We start from the raw sequence: 17540 nt of genomic DNA, 5'->3' as shown, positions 1-17540 counted from the left end.
CTACAAGCGCTTACTTACGTGCTTCCAGGCGCTTCTATTCCTCACGCGGGTTCGATCCTCAACTCTCATCAGCCCGCCATCCGCCATCGCCGGAACCCTGCAAAACAAGAGATATCATTACAAAAGACTTTTAAGACATTTGAAGTGCCCAGAACTTACCGTTCCTGCAGTTAACGACGGACAGCAGTCCTCTGAGGTCAAGAGGCCTGCACCCTTATCCAGTGAAGAAACTGATTACGGCACCCTGCCCCGAGGCAGATGGAGAGCTCGGCGTTCACTTACCTAAGGTGAGGGCGTTAACCTTTGGGGTTGTAAAGGAGAAGAGAAAGGGAAGAGGAGAGAGGCACCCAATAACCCCAGTTCATTAATCCCATATTTTCTATCTGCAGACATCTTACTCTTCGAGTCAGACATACAGTGCACAGAGGTCCAGCCCAAAGAGCCAACCGTGTGTTACACATCACCTTTGAAGATACGGCATTCACCCAGTCAAGACCGGCGCCTCTGCGGGAATCAGGTGAGCGTTACAGAACGCAAAGCCTACCGCAAAACTCCCACCCAGGCGCTATGGAAACCTCGGATACCGACCAGCTAGCCCAGTTACTTGGGGAACTAAGAGCAGAAGTGCATGCAGCCCGTCAGGAAACGAATGCTCTAAGAAGGGAACTGATTATTTCCAAGGAGCGAACAGACGATCTCACTAGACAATTGCTACAGTCACAAGCCGGACAAACTCTGTTACCCGCATCAGGGGCAAATCTTCCTTCAACATCCTCTACGAACCCAGTGCAGATCAACCTACCTGGGAATGTACCTCTGGCTCCGCCCGAACGATTTTCTGGTGACCCAAAGAGGTTTGCAGTATTTATTAATCAGTGCCGGTTGCACTTCTTATGCCGGCCAGCAGCCTTTCCAACTGATCAAGCTAAGGTAGCTTTCGTGCTTTCGTACCTTAGTGGCAATGCGGCAGACTGGTCGATCCCTCTAGTTAATCAAGATGATCCGGTTCTCCATGATTTTCAAGCTTTTCAGCTCAGTATGGAAAAACTGTTTGCAAGACATTCACAGGGGCAGGCCTTGGACAATGAGCTCCTTTCATTGCGACAGGGTAATCAAGACCTTTTGGCTTATATTGCGTCTTTCAACAGACTGATAGTGGAAACTCGATGGCCTGAGGACAAAAGGATTACGCTGTTTTATAGAGGTCTACGTGGAGAGCTCAAAGATGTGTTAGCCCAAGTAGTGAATCCCCCGCAAGACTGTTCGGACTATATTGACTTAGTCGTTCAAATTGACCACAGACTGCAGAACAGGAAGGCCGATCGTTCCAAGTTTGATGCTCGAGTATTTTCCAAACCACCAACTCCTACCAAAGGAGTAGACTCCGGGGAACCCATGCAAATAGGGGGCCTGAAAGGACCACTAACACAAAAGGAGCGGGAAAGGAGAAAACAGCTGCAATTATGCCTCTATTGCGGAAACTCGGGGCACTTTCTTCGAGACTGTCCGGTGAAACCAGCCAAGAAGGCAGTAGGAGCTGCAGTTACCAGGGTCACAAACTCTGAGCAGGGAAACGACCTCGCCCGACAAGAATAGAGGTCCTCTTGCCGAGCGTTAAAACCAGTTCCGTGACCTCGCATTTCGTGATACCTATGGTCCTCATTAGCCCTGAACATCCGGATCGATTACATGCGATTGAAGCTTACGTCGACAGCGGTGCCATCGGCAATTATGTGGATCAGGAAATGGTTTTGAGGATGAATCTGACTCTTTGTCCAAAGGCTGTAAAGGACGTCATTACTACGGTGGATGGTACGGAGATAGCCTCCGGACCAGTAACGCATACCACCCAAGAAGTGACGCTAGTAAGTCAAGATGGACACCATGAGAAGATCGTGTTCGATGTGATCAAGGCCCCTCAGTTCCAGATTATTCTAGGAATTCCTTGGTTAGAGAAGCACAATCCTCAGATCGATTGGCGAGCAAGAACGGTTCAGTTTCCAGAATGTGTCTCTACTTGTCACCCTCGACCTGGTGTTGCACTGGCAGCAATTTCCTCGGAGGCTCCCCAGTTACCTCCTGAATACCTAGAATTCCAAGATGTTTTCCGGAAGGATCAGGCTAACTCTCTACCTCCTCATAGGTCTTATGACTGCCAGATAGACCTGATACCTGGATCTACTCCTCCTTGTAGTAGAATTTATGCCCTCACCGAGCCTGAGAATCTTCACCTCTGACAATACCTGGATCAATACCTAGCGAATGGGTTTATTCGTCGTTCCAAGTCCCCTGCTTCCTCAGCTTTGTTCTTCGTTCCAAAAAAAGAAGGGGACCTTAGAACTTGTATAGATTATCGCGCCCTGAACCAGATCACCGTTAAGAATAGATATCCGTTACCTTTGATCCCTGAACTCCTGGACCAAGTCAGAAAAGCATGCATATATACAAAGCTGGATCTTAGAGGAGCCTACCACTTGGTACGAGTAAAAGAGGGCGATGAATGGAAGACGGCCTTCCGCACCAAGTATGGGCTATTTGAATATCAGGTCATGCCCTTCGGACTTTGCAATGCCCCGGCCGCCTTTCAATATTTTATGAACGATGTCCTCAGAGAGCTCATAGATGTGTGTGTTGTTGTTTACATTGACGACATCCTCATTTATTCTTCATCGGAAACTGAACATCGGAAACACGTGAAAATGGTCCTCGAGAGATTGCGTCAACACAAACTTTTCGCTAAGTTGGAAAAATGTGTTTTCAACGTGACTGAAGTTGAATTCTTGGGATTCATATTATCACCTAGCGGAGTGCGTATGGATTCAAAGAAGGTCGATGCAATTCTCAAATGGCCATCGCCATCCTCCGTAAAAGGTGTTCAAAGCATGTTAGGCTTCGCTAACTTTTACCGCAGGTTTATCCCCGAATTCTCTCGAATAGTCCAGCCCATCACCGCCTTGTTAAAGAAAAACAAACGTTTTGAATGGTCTACCGAGGCGGAACAAGCTTTCCAGAATTTGAAGACTAGATTTATCTCTGCACCGATCTTAAAACATCCTCGCCCAGAACTCCCCTACATCGTTGAAACTGATGCTTCGAGCCTTGCCATGGGGGCAGTTCTATCACAAAAGGACCCAGTAACCAATCAGTTGCATCCTGTGGCATTTTGGTCCCGCAAATTCTCGCCTCCTGAAATCAATTACACTATTACTGATAAGGAACTTCTAGCTATCAAGTCCGCCTTTAAGGCTTGGCGGCATTATCTTCTGGGGGCCCGACACACCGTTACTGTGATTACAGATCACCAAAACCTGCAATATTTGAAAACCGCAAAAGCTCAATCCTCTAGGCAACTCCGTTGGGCACTATTCTTTGCCGAGTTTGACTTCATAATTACCTATCGACCTGGTACAAAAAACGGTAAAGCTGATGCCCTTTCTCGGATGGGAGTGGAAGAACATTTGATCAATCCTAAACCTGTACCTATCATTCCCGAACAAAGAATTCTAGGTGTAATCGCCACACAATCCATAGAGGAAGTTAAGGATAAAGCCAGGCTACTGGTAACTCCAGCAGACATACAGAATTGGCATTTGCAGGGAAAGGACTTTACGGTGAAGGACAACCTATTGTATTTCCAAGAACGGTTATACCTGCCCAGCACAGATTTACAGAAAAAGGTAATCTCTTGTTATCACGATTCTTTAATGGAAGGACATCCCGGTATGACCAAGACCTTGGAAAAGATCAAGCGCTACTTCTGGTGGCTGTCTTGGAAAAAAGATATCAGAGACTTTATAATGTCCTGTGGAGTATGCGCCCAAAACAAGAGTCAAAAGGAAAAACCAGCCGGCCTCTTACGCCCTATTGACATCCCGCTTCGCCCTTGGCATACGCTTTCTATGGACTTCATCACCAATCTACCTCCATGCTCCGGATACAATACGATCCTAGTAATCGTGGACCTATTCTCCAAGATGGCGCATTTCATTCCACTCAAAGGCTTACCAACAGCAGCAACTCTGGCCCGAGAATTTCTCGAAAACATCGTCCGACTGCACGGTTTTCCTTCAGTTCTAATTTCGGATCGAGGTAGTCAATTTATTTCTCATTTTTGGCGAAGTTGCTGTCGGTCGGCTCAAATTGATGTGAGACTTTCGACCAGCCACCACCCTCAAACCGACGGACAAACCGAGAGGACCAATCAAACTCTGGAACAGTATTTGCGCTGCATGCTACAACAAACTGAAAAAACTTGGAAAGATATCCTTTGGATAGCCGAATATGCCTACAATAACTCTGTCCACTCGGGAACTGGGAAGACCCTGTTTTTTCTTTTATACGGTAGTCACCCTCGAACCTCGGAGTTGGATCCACTCCAAGATCTTGGAACACCAGCAGTAGACCACCTGCATTCTACAATCACCCAAGCCTTTAAGGAAGCCGTTTCTCACCTTCAAAGGGCTAAAGAACAATACAAGAAAGGAGCAGACCAACATCGGAAGGAATCTCCCCAATATCAAGTAGGAGATCAAGTCTGGTTATCCACCAAATATCTACCTCTAAAAGGACCACGCACATTCAACCCAAGATACCTTGGTCCCTATTCCATCACTACCATAGTAAATCCAGTAGCGGTCAAGTTGGACTTGCCCCCTCACATGAAGATACATCCGGTCTTCCACGTCTCTCTATTAAAACCCGTGCAACCTCAAACCCGACTAACTACATCTCCAAAACCTATTCTAGTTGATGGAGAACTCGAAGTCAAAAGCATCCTGGATTCCAAGATCTCCAAATCTAAACTATTTTACCTGATTGACTGGAAAGGCTGCGGTCCCCAAGAAAGATCCTGGGAACCTGCAGAATATGTCCACGCGCCTCGTCTAATCAAAAGATTTCATCGAACATTTCCTAACAAGCCCAAACCCCCGGAGAAGCCCGGTTTGGGAGGGGCCTTGAGGGGGGGTGCTGTCATGATCTCTGCTTCCAAAAGATCAGGACTTGCCCGACTCCCTTGGAAGCAGACCCATAACCCCGGTTCCGAGTGCCAGCCAGTCCCAATTGGGACCTTTTGGACCCTGTCCTGGCGCCAGTGGCACCAGGCTCATAAAGATGCCCAGTCCCAGTGCTGGAAGCGCCGGGCTCATAATGCTTGGGTGGACTTACCTGCAGCAGACCATGCTGCTTACTTACCTGCCAGTTGAACCCCTGATCCTCTTCTGTTTGGGACTACTTTTCCTGTTGGGTGGGGCAGGAGCCACTCCCTAGGTTCAGAACACTGGAACTCTTCTGGAAAGCAGGAACTCTTTTCTTACCTAGGCGTGGCTGTGGAAGGAGACACCTAAGCACTACAGGAGGCTATTTAAACCACACCCGATGGATGAATCTTGCTTTGCGTTATTCTGCATTCTCTGCAGCAGAACGCTCATCGTGTCTTCTGCTTCTGATCCTGGGCCTAAGGGAACAAAGGCTTACCATCCTGGAATCCAGTCTTCAGCAGCACCTGTAAAGACAAAGAAAGAACAGGTTAGCACTACGGTCTTCAGTGGCAGCGCATCTCTTACCTGGTCCATCGGCTGTCACCAACGCCTCGCGCTGCATTCCGGCATCTGAAAGACAAAGGCTTACCTACTCTTCGCATGCTCCGGAGGTCTTCGCACTGCATTCCGGCATCTGAAAGACAAAAGCTTACCAGCTCTTCGCACGCTCCGGAGGCCTTCGGCGCTGCATCCCGCATCTGAAAGACAAAAGAAGGTGCGTTTAAAGACATTGGGCAACTTTATTACTCACGTGCCATTACTCCTTCCCACGCCGAATCCAGTGGGTATTCCAGCACCCTTCAGCTTCTCTAAAGCTCCGAACTTGTACCTGCAAGATAAAAGGGACAGTTAGTGCGCATTGTGAAGCAGGCTACAAGCGCTTACTTACGTTCTTCCAGGCGCTTCTATTCCTCACGCGGGTTCGATCCTCAACTCTCATCAGCCCGCCATCCGCCATCGCCGGAACCCTGCAAAACAAGAGATATCATTACAAAAGACTTTTAAGACATTTGAAGTGCCCAGAACTTACCGTTCGTGCAGTTAACGACGGACAGCAGTCCTCTGAGGTCAAGAGGCCTGCACCCTTATCCAGTGAAGAAACTGATTACGGCACCCTGCCCCGAGGCAGATGGAGAGCTCGGCGTTCACTTACCTAAGGTGAGGGCGTTATCCTTTGGGGTTCTACAGGAGAAGAGAAAGGGAAGAGGAGAGAGGCACCCAATAACCCCAGTTCATTAATCCCATATTTTCTATCTGCAGACATCTTACTCTTCGAGTCAGACATACAGTGCACAGAGGTCCAGCCCAAAGAGCCAACCGTGTGTTACACATCACCTTTGAAGATACGGCATTCACCCAGTCAAGACCGGCGCCTCTGCGGGAATCAGGTGAGCGTTACACTGAGTTTGATTTTCGGGGGGAGTCCGCCGGTTTTGCTTGGGGAGCTTCGGGAGTGGAAGTGCATGGCTGCGGAGGAGTTTTCACTTTAGCAGACACATACGTGTCCATGGTGCTTGTCTTCGTCTTGTTCCTGGCCGCCATGATGAGGGGCGTTTCGGAGACGCCACTCGGTTGTGTGGGGGTAGATGGTGGTGGGCATCGTTTCCTCAGCAATGCCCCCACCAGCCCAGTGATTTCGGTGTGCGGTCTGGGGAGCTTATGGTTCCGGAGGTGGGGTGGTCCGTTTTATGCAGGGTCAGTGTTCAAGTTCTCGGAGGGATATACAACGGCACATGTTCGATTGGTTTATGCCCTCACCCAATGCTCTCCTCACCTCCACCTTCTTCTGCTGTCGATGGCGGGGCTCCCCGCACCAGGGGGTCGGCGTGGCCACTCACGGTGCTGTAGTGCAGGGCCCGGGCCCAGTCTCCCCGGACGGGAGCGCCCAGTTGGCTCCCCGGTCGGTAGCTGTCACAGCAGAAGTTCGGACCCGGGTGGAGGGGGAGGCTCCTCTTCCTCGTTTTAGTCGTGGCAGCAGCTTATGGGTCGGCTTCGCTGCGAAGGCGGCTAGCGTTTTCCTCCGGCATCGGCTTCAAAAGATGGCCGCCATCTTAGGTCCCGCCAACAGAGGGGACCTTTATCGAGAAGAATCCGTGGGTTTGGCGGTCCGAATCCAGGAGAAGACCACAGTATCGTGTCTGGGGTCGGTTCCCCTTCCATCGGAACCGGTTCTTTCCGTCTCAGGTACGATTTCAGGCAGGCAAAAGGATCGAGATACAGCGTCTCGGCCGGAGCACGGCGACTCAGCTTCCACTCACCATGAGCTCAAGGCCACGCCCCCGACAACATAATTGCTTGGGAGGTGTTTGTGCATTAGAGTAAGGATGCAGGATGTTGACAGGTGGTTTCTGCCTTGCACTGCTGTCATCCAATCAGCATTGGATGTTGCATTTTGGGCCAAACCTCTTCTCAGACGAAAGCACAATCGCCTTTTCTTATTGTCTAACTCAGCCTAGAGTAAAGTATCTGTGTGCTATGGACCAATTCCCCTTTCATCAGCATGATCTGATAGCACTAGTCAGAAGAAAGGTGCTGTGTGTCTCTTTTTGGTGTGCCCCCTTCAACCTCTGTATAGTTACCATTATTTTATCCCTGCTCAGGTAGAATATTATCATGAGCTTTCTCTTGAATGGGAAAAGGGAGGATAGCAGGGATATACTTGTCATTTATTGAAAACCAAATTGAGGGTAATATGTGCATGCCTAATGCCATTGCCTGGTAACCTCTTAGGTAAGAATGCAATTTTCTTAGTTCCACCTATTTGTCTTCCAAACTCAAAAGAAAACTATTACATTTCTGAACACAATTTTAATGCGTAATAATGTAGTACACCATGTATTTTGTTTATTGTCTGCCAAGTACTCATTGTTTATGAGAGGTGGAAAAGCAATGCTTTGTGTGGTATTTTTGCATTTGTGTATACCGATAATTAGGGCCTCATTATAACCCTGGTGCTCCCGTGATGAAGGGGGCCGGTACGGGACCGGCCCCCCTTCTTTACGGGAGCGCCGATTACGAGGTTCCCTTTGTGGGACCCTGTAAGGACGCCTGGTAAAACCAGGCGTCCTTTCTGGGTCCTGCGAGGGGAAGACGGGGGTAATAACGGGCCAGTTGTTATGTGCCCGTTATTACCTCCCTCCCCATTCCCATTGAGCTCTCTGGGGGCTCAAATGGGAATGGGGAATGGTTCCTTCAAGGAGGAATTGACCGGTAAGTCCTCATTGCAGGAACCCGGTAATGGAGCCCGGTTTGCGGGCAGCCATGGTGCTAATAGCACCATGGCTGCCTCCAAACTAATAATGAGGCCCATAGTCGTAGCTTGTTCTTTATACATGTGGGTGCACCTGCTCAAGCCACTGTTACCAACTTTGACATGGCACAGGCTTTTGTGTTTTTGTCTGACTTCACTGGCAGATGTCATGCTTTGTGGACTCTCACAGCCCCTGGTCATAATGCCATGGAACCAGCGCCTATTGGAGTACGAAAGATGAGTGACCCCAGGGACGTCATTTGTGGGACGCCAGGGGTCGCAACTGTGACCCCTGAGGTCTCCTATACTACCCCTGTGGTCTCCCTTGCTACCCCTAGAAAAAAAAGAACGTAAATCATTTACCTTTTTTTTATTTTTTTTTTAATTTAAATGGAAGCTCCTAGGCTTTGTTTCTGGAATGGCTGGCTTTCTTGTTCAGTCCTCTTAAAAAAACAGGGGTTCCACAAGTGTAATACTTTGAGCAGTGGCCCTAAATAATAAAGAAAAAGAATAACAAATAATCTTTCTGGAATTCTATACCATAATTGCTAGACTCTTTAAAGGTTTATTTCAGGCACACTCAGGGGCTGAGTAACTGATTAAGTTATATTTAGTCTGTACTTAAACACCTCAAATTCACAATGCAGACAGAAACTAGGCCCTCATTAGGAGTGTGCTGGTCCGGTAACAATGGTGCTGGTAAGCCTATCGGCACCGTTGTTACCGGACCGCCACACTCTGAGTCTGCGTGCGGCTGCCGTCCCACCACCAGGTCTGACCTGGACAGCACCCGCTCGCAGACCTTCATGGTAGCACTGGCACTGTTATTAATGGTGCTGATGCTACTGTCCTCCCAATTCCCATGAGTCCTCTGGGACTCAAATGGGAATGGGGATTAACGGTTTTCCGGTGCCTGACTTCCAGGAACACTATGGTCGTAATCCCCCGGTGTTTCCATGAAGCCAGGTGCCTGAAAAATTCCCAAATCCGACGGCAGCCTTAACGGCACGGCTACCGCTGGAGTTGGAATGAGTATGTAATGTAATGTAATGGGCAGATGGGGAGCAGGTGCAAGTGGATCTAGGTCACCTGGCCTAAGCTCCACCCACCTCGTGCCTTCTAGGTTGCCGCTCTTTTTCCCCACTTATCAAGCCCCACCCCCCTAGTGCTTTCCTGGTTGCTGCTCGTCTTCCCTACTTAAGGAGCCCTCCAGCCTCTTTTCCTTTGCAGCTGGGGAGCAGGTAGAGGTGTATCTAGGTCACCTGGCCTAAGCACCACCCACCTTCTTAGCCCTGCCTCTTCCTTCCTGCTCTTAACTCTTAGATCAAGGGCGTCTCTCGCCCGGGCGTCCAAAGCGAAGGGCTGATGAAGAAAAGGTAAATTCCTGTTTGGACCAGGAGGACCCAGGGCCCGACCCCCTGCTCAGACAGCAGGTAAGCATTTACCTACACGTGTTTATCCCCTCTGTATCCAGAGGCCATCCCCACCCCGCAGGTCCCCCCATGATGTTCCCTTGTGCCCTCCACCCTTCTCACACACAGTTGTTGCCTGTTTTGCTTGATTCTTGTACCTTGCTCCCGTTCCGCTCCTTCCCCCCTCCAGCCTACTTCTGCAGGAGTCTGTACTGATACATTCTGGTTTCACCATCACCGTCTTGTAGCAAATGGTGGATTTGACTTTTATGGACTTCATTGATTCACTGTGAGTCACCCTTTCTCAACTCTCATGCTGGACTTCCTTTACATCTTGTACTTATGGTGTCCCTGAATGATGCTGTCACCATCTTAATCTTGTATCCTGGCTTGCAACATTATGTATTACTACTGACTTCTACAATTGTATTTGCTCTACCCTCTTGCCTCTCCACTCTTTTTGACTGCTTACTCTCTGTTCTCTCCTCCTCTCCCTTTCTCACTTTTCCTATCTCCCCCCATCCTCCCCTTACTTTCTTCCATGAACTTACTCTATTAGAATTGTCCCTGGACCTAGTATGACAGCAACCTTGTCTGTCTCCTCCCACATCCCTTTACATGTTTTTTTCTTCAACCCCCACCCCTTTGGCACTATCTGAAAAGTCGTCAGAGCTAGTACGATAGTCGCTTGTTTTGTTGCTCCCCTCCCTTTATGCACCCCTCTCCCTCACCTTTTGTTTTTCTCCGGCTGTACCAGAAATGTCGTCAGGCCTAGTACAGTAGTTGCCTGTCTGTTTCCATTTCCTTCCCACTCCCTTTGTTATCTATGTCCTAGCTCTGGCACTATCTGAAATGTTGTCAGGCCGAGTACAATAGTTAATTTCACATCCTTACTGTTCATGGCTTGTAAGAATGCCATTGTATTTTCCCTTGTTCTCTCTGTTGCCTTGAAGCGCTTTGAAACACATTGTGTATAGGCGCTATATAAATAAACTATCATATCACATCTATGTGTATTTTGCTTTTTGCAAGTTGCAGTTATAGCATGTTTTTTGCTGCCGTTGTTTCTGTTCCGATCATCACAAGACATTCCATCTCGGTGTCCTTGGTCACTTGACAAAATCCTTGTGCCTAAAAGCTTGTGTACAGTTTATACATGTTTGACCATAGCACATCTAGTGGCCATTGATTTAATTGTGCGACAATTAACTTTTTGTTTTAATGTGTCTATCTGTCCTATCTCCATGGCATGCTGTTCAGGATGTTTGTTTGCATGTATGAGGTAACGAGTGCCCAGAGTACAGGATGCCGTTTGAGTGCGCTGCTTTCCCCGCGCTACTCTAAATTCTTTAATACACAGTTATGAACCCTCCCAATGGTATGTATTTTGCCAAACTCTGAAGCCTGAAAAATAGATCCACGCAGGCTTGACATGTGGCCAACATTGCACCAGACTTGCAGATGAACTGGCCTGCAGTTAAATCTCAGTTACCAGTCTATTGGTATCCACTTTAGAGTGTAATTTGCTTTCTGACTTTGAGACCATTCAGACATGTAATTGCTCATTTTACTATAGCTAGTAAGATAGCTGTAGCTGCTAAGATGGCTCAGTAGGTTGAGGGCTTGCTGCTGCGAGCTATGTGTGATCTGCAGGTTCGAATCCCAGCAAGGCTAACTCAGCATTTCATCCTTCTGAGGTCTATAAATGAGTAACAACACAGGTTGGGTGATATTGTATGTATATTTGTGGTATGTAAAGCACTCAACCGTAAGTGCTATATAATAACACATCATTATTATTTGGCCTTGGATGTCTGCTTGCATTCACAGTAATTTGGTAATATGGGCCTATACACACTGATATTAATGATACATATTATGATTAATTCTTGTATGAAATGTATATCACATTACAGTGATATCATAACCTTATTTATCGTAGTGCTATGTGATGCCACTTCCTGTTTTGTCAAGGGGTGAAAGGTTGTGTTACTTCACTTCCAGTGATGTTATTTTGGGGTGTGGTTAAATGACATCACTTCCTGTGATGTCATAAGAGGTGAAGGGACGTGTGATATCACTTCCACTCCTCTGGCATTTTGGTGAAACGATGTCCCTGAGTGACCCTTGCATGTGTTAAGTTACTCACCCTTCCACCTGCACTTGCAGCATCTACTAGGCTCAATCAACCAATGCAGAAACACAACATGTGCAGGACTCTGGGAGATTAGGGTGATATTAAAGTAAAACACTCCACCATCCTCCTCCTGGGTCATATAAAACTTAGTCTTACATGATCACTAATCACTATTTACCCTCGGACTGTGCCTTTGCTAGTCAATGTAAGAACCATTAGCACCATGGCGGGGGGAGCCAGCCAAATCAGGTGGCAAGGAACGCAGGCTTGAACCACTTGTGAAAGCCCATGTTCCATCCCATCTGACGGTCGCTTCCCCTCGCTGCCACCTTCCCCTTCCCCCAACCCTCTGTCCTGTTCTTTATTTTTGTTGTCCCTTCCAAGACCCACTTACCTTATTTCTGCGGCGGCAGCACTCCCTGCCGCAGCCACTCCTTCCTCACAGTTCCTGCAGTCCACCCTGGAAGGGGAAACGGGGCTCTGTATGGCGGCCATTCACACGGGGCGTTAATCTGGGCTCCTGGGTCATTACCCCTGTTCCAGCCCTGGGACCAGGGGCTTAACGCCAAAATAGAAACCTCAAGTGTGTGTGTGTGTGTGTGACCACACTCCACAACCAGCAAGCACAAGGTTATCACAGAAAGTTAATACTGCACTTAATACATAGAAGACCTACTTGGTACCTGACGAAAATGTCATATTTCTTAGAAATCACCCTTTTCAAAAGGCATTAATTGTTAGCCTGTCAGTTTCAGAATTTCTATTGCTCAGAAAGGACTACCGAAGCCTTTTCATCAAGTCACCAAGGGCATGAACCTTAATCGTACCCAATGGTATCTGACACTGTATACTAACTGGTCACGTGCTTGACATTGGCGTGATCACCTGGGCATGATTATGGCAACAAAACCTGGAAATGGTGTGAGTGTTGTATTTTGATGGCAATATCTGGCATATGATAGTCATATCTGGCATTTTTTGTCAGTGCTAAAGCATATAACAATACCTGACAAATGATGGTACTTATTCGGCATGTGTTGGAATTAGTTGGCAAACTGAGTATCTGATGTCAATGCCTGAGTAGGCCTTACGGCAGAGGCCTAGGTAAATGCCATGAAACTATTGTGCAGGCTTCCCCATGACCTCTCGCCTCACATCAAAGGAAAGTTTTGCTTTTTTGAGATACATTGATCAATTTTAGGTCAGTGCTAGGTCACTTAGTGGGCAATGAAAGTTATGCCAATCCTAATGGTACATTTCAATGTTGAAACAGAAGTATGGTTCCCATTAAACAAAGTGTCATTGGAATGTTACCTGCTCTGTAAAGTACATGTGACCAGTGCTTAGCAGAGTTAAGAATAACTGAGTGTATGGGATGTGGCGATGCAGGACAACCATGAGTCATGGCTCCTGTAAGCTTCCACTCCAGCCTGAAAAATACTTTAAAGAATGGCACTGCATTTATCCCAAAGTAGCCAAAAACGGAAGGATGGCCATCAGAAGACATCCACTTCTGCAGAAAGGACGAGGGACGCGTTGCTGAGCCTGTCAGAGTTCCTTTGAGCCTCTGACCCGGGTGTGGCCACCATCATCAAAATGGCACCTATGGCGCTTAACTTAAGCAACCTGTGGAGGGAGGAAAAACCTCTTCTGAGGTGGTGAAACCCGTGCCTACTGTCCCGCTCTGCTCAAACTTCTCCTGGAACCAAAGAGTTGCATTTTCACACTGATAAAACATGAATAGCAAGGTAAACGGGCCACAGGAGAAAAGAAAAGATGTGGCTACCTCAGACCAGGTCATTGGGCGCAAACCAGTGCCCTAAGATGCCACTCAAAGCTGTGACTAGCAGTGTACTACTTTCCTGGTGAGGCACAGAAAGTCAGGCGGGGTGCACTGTGACAGGGCCGCAATAGGCCACAGAGATAATCTGTACCTTTGCAATTTGTGCTTTGTTCAGGGTGGCATCAACTAATCTCAAAAGAACCTCAAGGTGCCCAGATGAAAATATCAAAAATCAGAAATCGATATGAGAATATGACAAAAGCAACTGCTTCAAGGTGAGCCCATTCCCTGGACCATCAACTGCCAAACACTAAAGATAGCATGAAACATCTCCTGAAGGAGACATCCAAGGAGATCAAGGCTGATATGTCAGCACTTAGGGAAGACATAAAGACCCAGATAGTGGATCTCAAAAGAGAAGTCAGGGTCATAGAGCAATGAAAAGATGTCCTTTATTGGAAAATGGATGAGAGGAGCACACTGATCATCTACAAGAGTTGCCAATGCATATTATGGAGGTTAACAGAAGCATCAATGCCGTGCATAGCATAGAAGAAGGCAGGAGGGATAATTGACAGAGATGCAGTGTTAGTCATGTTAGAGGATTCTCAGCATCAGTCGTGAATGACCATCTGACTGATTTTGCAAGTACTGGAAACTAACAATATTTGCCTTGATCACACCCACAGATTATTTACCCAAGATCAGCACAGAATAGGTTGTCCCCAGACATCATCGAAAGAGTGCATTTTCATTTACCCAAACAACAATATTATGGGTAAAGTCTGGCAATGAGAAGAAATAGTTTTTAAAGGCCATATTTCGCATTTGTACAAGGGCTTGATGGGGTTACTATGTAGAAAGAAGGGGAATTAAAGAGGTAACAATAGGAAGAAAGGTATCCCTTACAAGTGGGGCCTCCCTTTTATACTAATCTACACAAAAGATAACCCCTTGTACAACCTTCGAAGGGAAAGACCTTCTGGGACTTGCACTTGTTTCAGATGGACAGGCCCCATCTAATGAAAGCACACAACCACCTAAACTGCAAGGAAAAGACGAAGGAGCGACAATTGGATGAACAAACAAAAGGCTTGATCCTATTCCGAAAGAACACTCCTAGAAGAAGGAGGAAGTACTAGATAGGTACTAAACAAAACTATGTTAAAACGTTACCTGGTGAAGACTAAGAGGTTTGAAAGTGGAGTGATTTTCAGAAACCATTTGCCAATCCTAATACCTATCTTGCTGGCAGGTTTAAGGGACAGTGTAATGACATATATTCCCCTTAACATACATATGTGGGGCAGAAGGTGGCCAACACCAAAATCCGTTTTACTCGGCTGTTAGCAATGTTTATTTACCTCTTTGAAGTACAGTGAGACATTGCTTGAGCGATAAAGACTGTTTACCAGGGTTAAAAGAAATGACCAACTGTATTACTTGGTAAGACAGGGAACGCCCTGCTTCCATCCCCTGATATTGTTATTAAGCCTTTTATGAAACATGCTTTGTTTGGTATGACTGATTTTCACATTTTGGGGAATTGTGTTGTATTCTTTTTTTTACTTAGCCACCTTTGCAGGTAATATGGAAAGGATGATGGCAAGGTAAAGGGGCACATTGGCTGAATCTGTTGGGCAGAACGGGCAAGGTGGTGCATGGTGTTGGTGCAGATTTGGATAGGCAGGAATCCATATGAAATTTCTTAAAGACCACAGAATATGACTGAATAATTAATTGGTACTTTCAATGTCCGGATGCTAAATGCACTGCTCAGGAGAGTACTACATGTTTGTGTCTTCTTCTCTCTACTTAACGTTTATCAATTCAAGAGGGTTTCCAATACAGGCCAGCCAGGTGTTTTTACAACAAGCCTCCAGGAAATTCACAATATATTTTACTAATGCAGACATGGTAATGCACCCACATGGAGGGGTTTATTGCTATGAGCATCCCAGCATGCTTACCGGGATGCTGATCGTTTTTTGAAGTTGAGAAAGAACATGATTGCTGTTATTCAACTTTAAATAAAAATACAAAACAAGATGGCTCTCATTGTCAAGGGAGAAGGGAACTACACATAGTCCCTTCTCCGTTTCCATTGCGGCTATTACCATGGCGGGGAAGTGCCAAAACACAGTGTCCCAGGTACCGACTAGTTATCAGGCAGCTGCAGATAAGTGGGTGGCGATGGGGTGGGGGGATTGGGCAAGGTAAGTGGAACTGGGGAATGGGGAAGGGCACACATGCCCACTTACCTGTTGCCAGCAGGAAAATGGCTGCCTCCCCCTCTCACGGGTGCTGGAATGCAGGCTCAGAAAATGATTTGCTTTGAGGCGAAGCCTGCATTCCGAGCTCTCTGATTGGTAGGGAGGCCGTCTGAAACCCCCTCTGGGGTGTTAATCTAAATTCTATTTTTACCCCATATGGTTAATAGTTTGTCAAAAAGGGTAATTTTATTAAAAGTGGTAATTGCATACAGGGGAGAACCAATGTTAGCAGTTACGCATAGTGCGGCAACCTACCTGCATTTTTTCACTTTTACAAAACGAGTGGAAAATAGAAGCTGAGAAAACAAGCACAATACTCCTTACTCTTTTATTTGAATCCCTGTTTTAAAAAACATGTACATATTGCCTGTAATTTACATTAAGGTATTAAAAACAGTTAGATTCCATGGGAATCTATTCCCTTCACAACTGCATGACAACCTCATGTGGCGTAAATGTGTGTGATCTTCGAAGTCTGGGGAGGAATACACAGAGGAAAAGTTAATTCTGTTTTGGGCTCCCTCCAGATTGTGGAAAAGGTCCCGGGAGTGAAAAAAATAAGGCATGGATGCTTTTACCCCTTATTTTTACACTCGAGCCTCGAAAATGATATCTCTATTCTTTTTAGATAATTAAATATATTATGCAGCCCCTCTGACTAATATTAGCATAAGAAGCAAATTAACATTACACATTTTTTAAGTCAATAAACTGTTTTGCAGAAAAGGTTATTCTCTAATGTGTCTTATTTCTGATTGTTCAGATATGTTGTAGACATGCTCTGATGTGCCTTTTGTTTCCATTGATATCTTTTAGCTCTTCCCATTCTGCAGACCCCAAATGGATTCAAGTGTCCAGAATGCAGCACTGAAGAGTCAGCCACTGGCTGCACAGCTGTCAAAGATGTTATTTGCGTTGGGAATGAGAACCAATGTGCCAACTTTACAGGAAATGCAGAAAGACCAGGTGAACCCTTGTGATGATTTTCCTTGCATGACTGATGAAGGCTCCATCTGTGCGATCTGTGTCAATTTGATGTTTCTTGTTGAATTTCAATCATGTGGACGAAGCATTTCATGTATATGACAAAAATTACAATATCTTCCTCTGACTACATGCGACTCTAATGCCCAAGTGATTAGTAAACCCAGAGACTGCTTTATTGCATGTAGAGGTGAATGAGGTATAACATGTTGTGCATCCCTTTGGACTTGGAAAAATATGTGAGGGTGTCCATGTGCATTGATAACTGGTCAATGTCTAACAGAGGTCTTTCGACCAATCTTTAGACGTTTCATGCTTTGGCTGCTGTATGACTCGCAGGAACCTGCAGGAGATTATCTGCCATCCGATGAACCATAAACCGTATTGCTTGGCCGTATCTCTATCTTTGATCCTTGCTCATATATGCCCTGACACAACTCCATTCTATGGAAGTTGGCAATGTCCATAATCCAGTTGCTGCACCCGTTGCTGGGGCCCATCGGCACAACACAAAGAAGGCCCCTTTGTGGAAGACAGTATTTTTCATTGTAGCCTAGAAGGCTTTAGCTGCTACTTCAGGACCTGGAAATGTCTGGTAGACCATGTGACACCAGTTGCCATCCAATGTGGCCGACATATGACCATTGGACAAATCCACAGTT

The 17540-nt window shown here is 46.5% G+C and overlaps 1 protein-coding gene across 2 annotated transcripts in view; it reads left to right on the top strand.

Annotated features, from left to right (window-relative positions):
- The window catches only part of LOC138529205 (phospholipase A2 inhibitor 1-like), a 290105-nt gene that overhangs the window by 232993 nt on the left and 39572 nt on the right, over positions 1-17540 (top strand). For both annotated transcript variants that reach the window (XM_069640821.1, XM_069640820.1), the window contains one exon: positions 16711-16860. In XM_069640821.1, the coding sequence (XP_069496922.1) occupies positions 16711-16860 (150 nt within the window). The remainder of the gene's footprint in view (positions 1-16710; positions 16861-17540) is intronic.

The sequence above is a fragment of the Ambystoma mexicanum genome, chromosome 1q (assembly GCF_040938575.1).
Source record: "Ambystoma mexicanum isolate Mex_15411 chromosome 1q, UKY_AmexF1_1, whole genome shotgun sequence".
NCBI lineage: Eukaryota > Metazoa > Chordata > Amphibia > Caudata > Ambystomatidae > Ambystoma > Ambystoma mexicanum.
The sequence above is the reverse complement of the archived record's forward strand: the minus strand, read 5'-3'. Positions and strand labels throughout refer to the sequence as shown.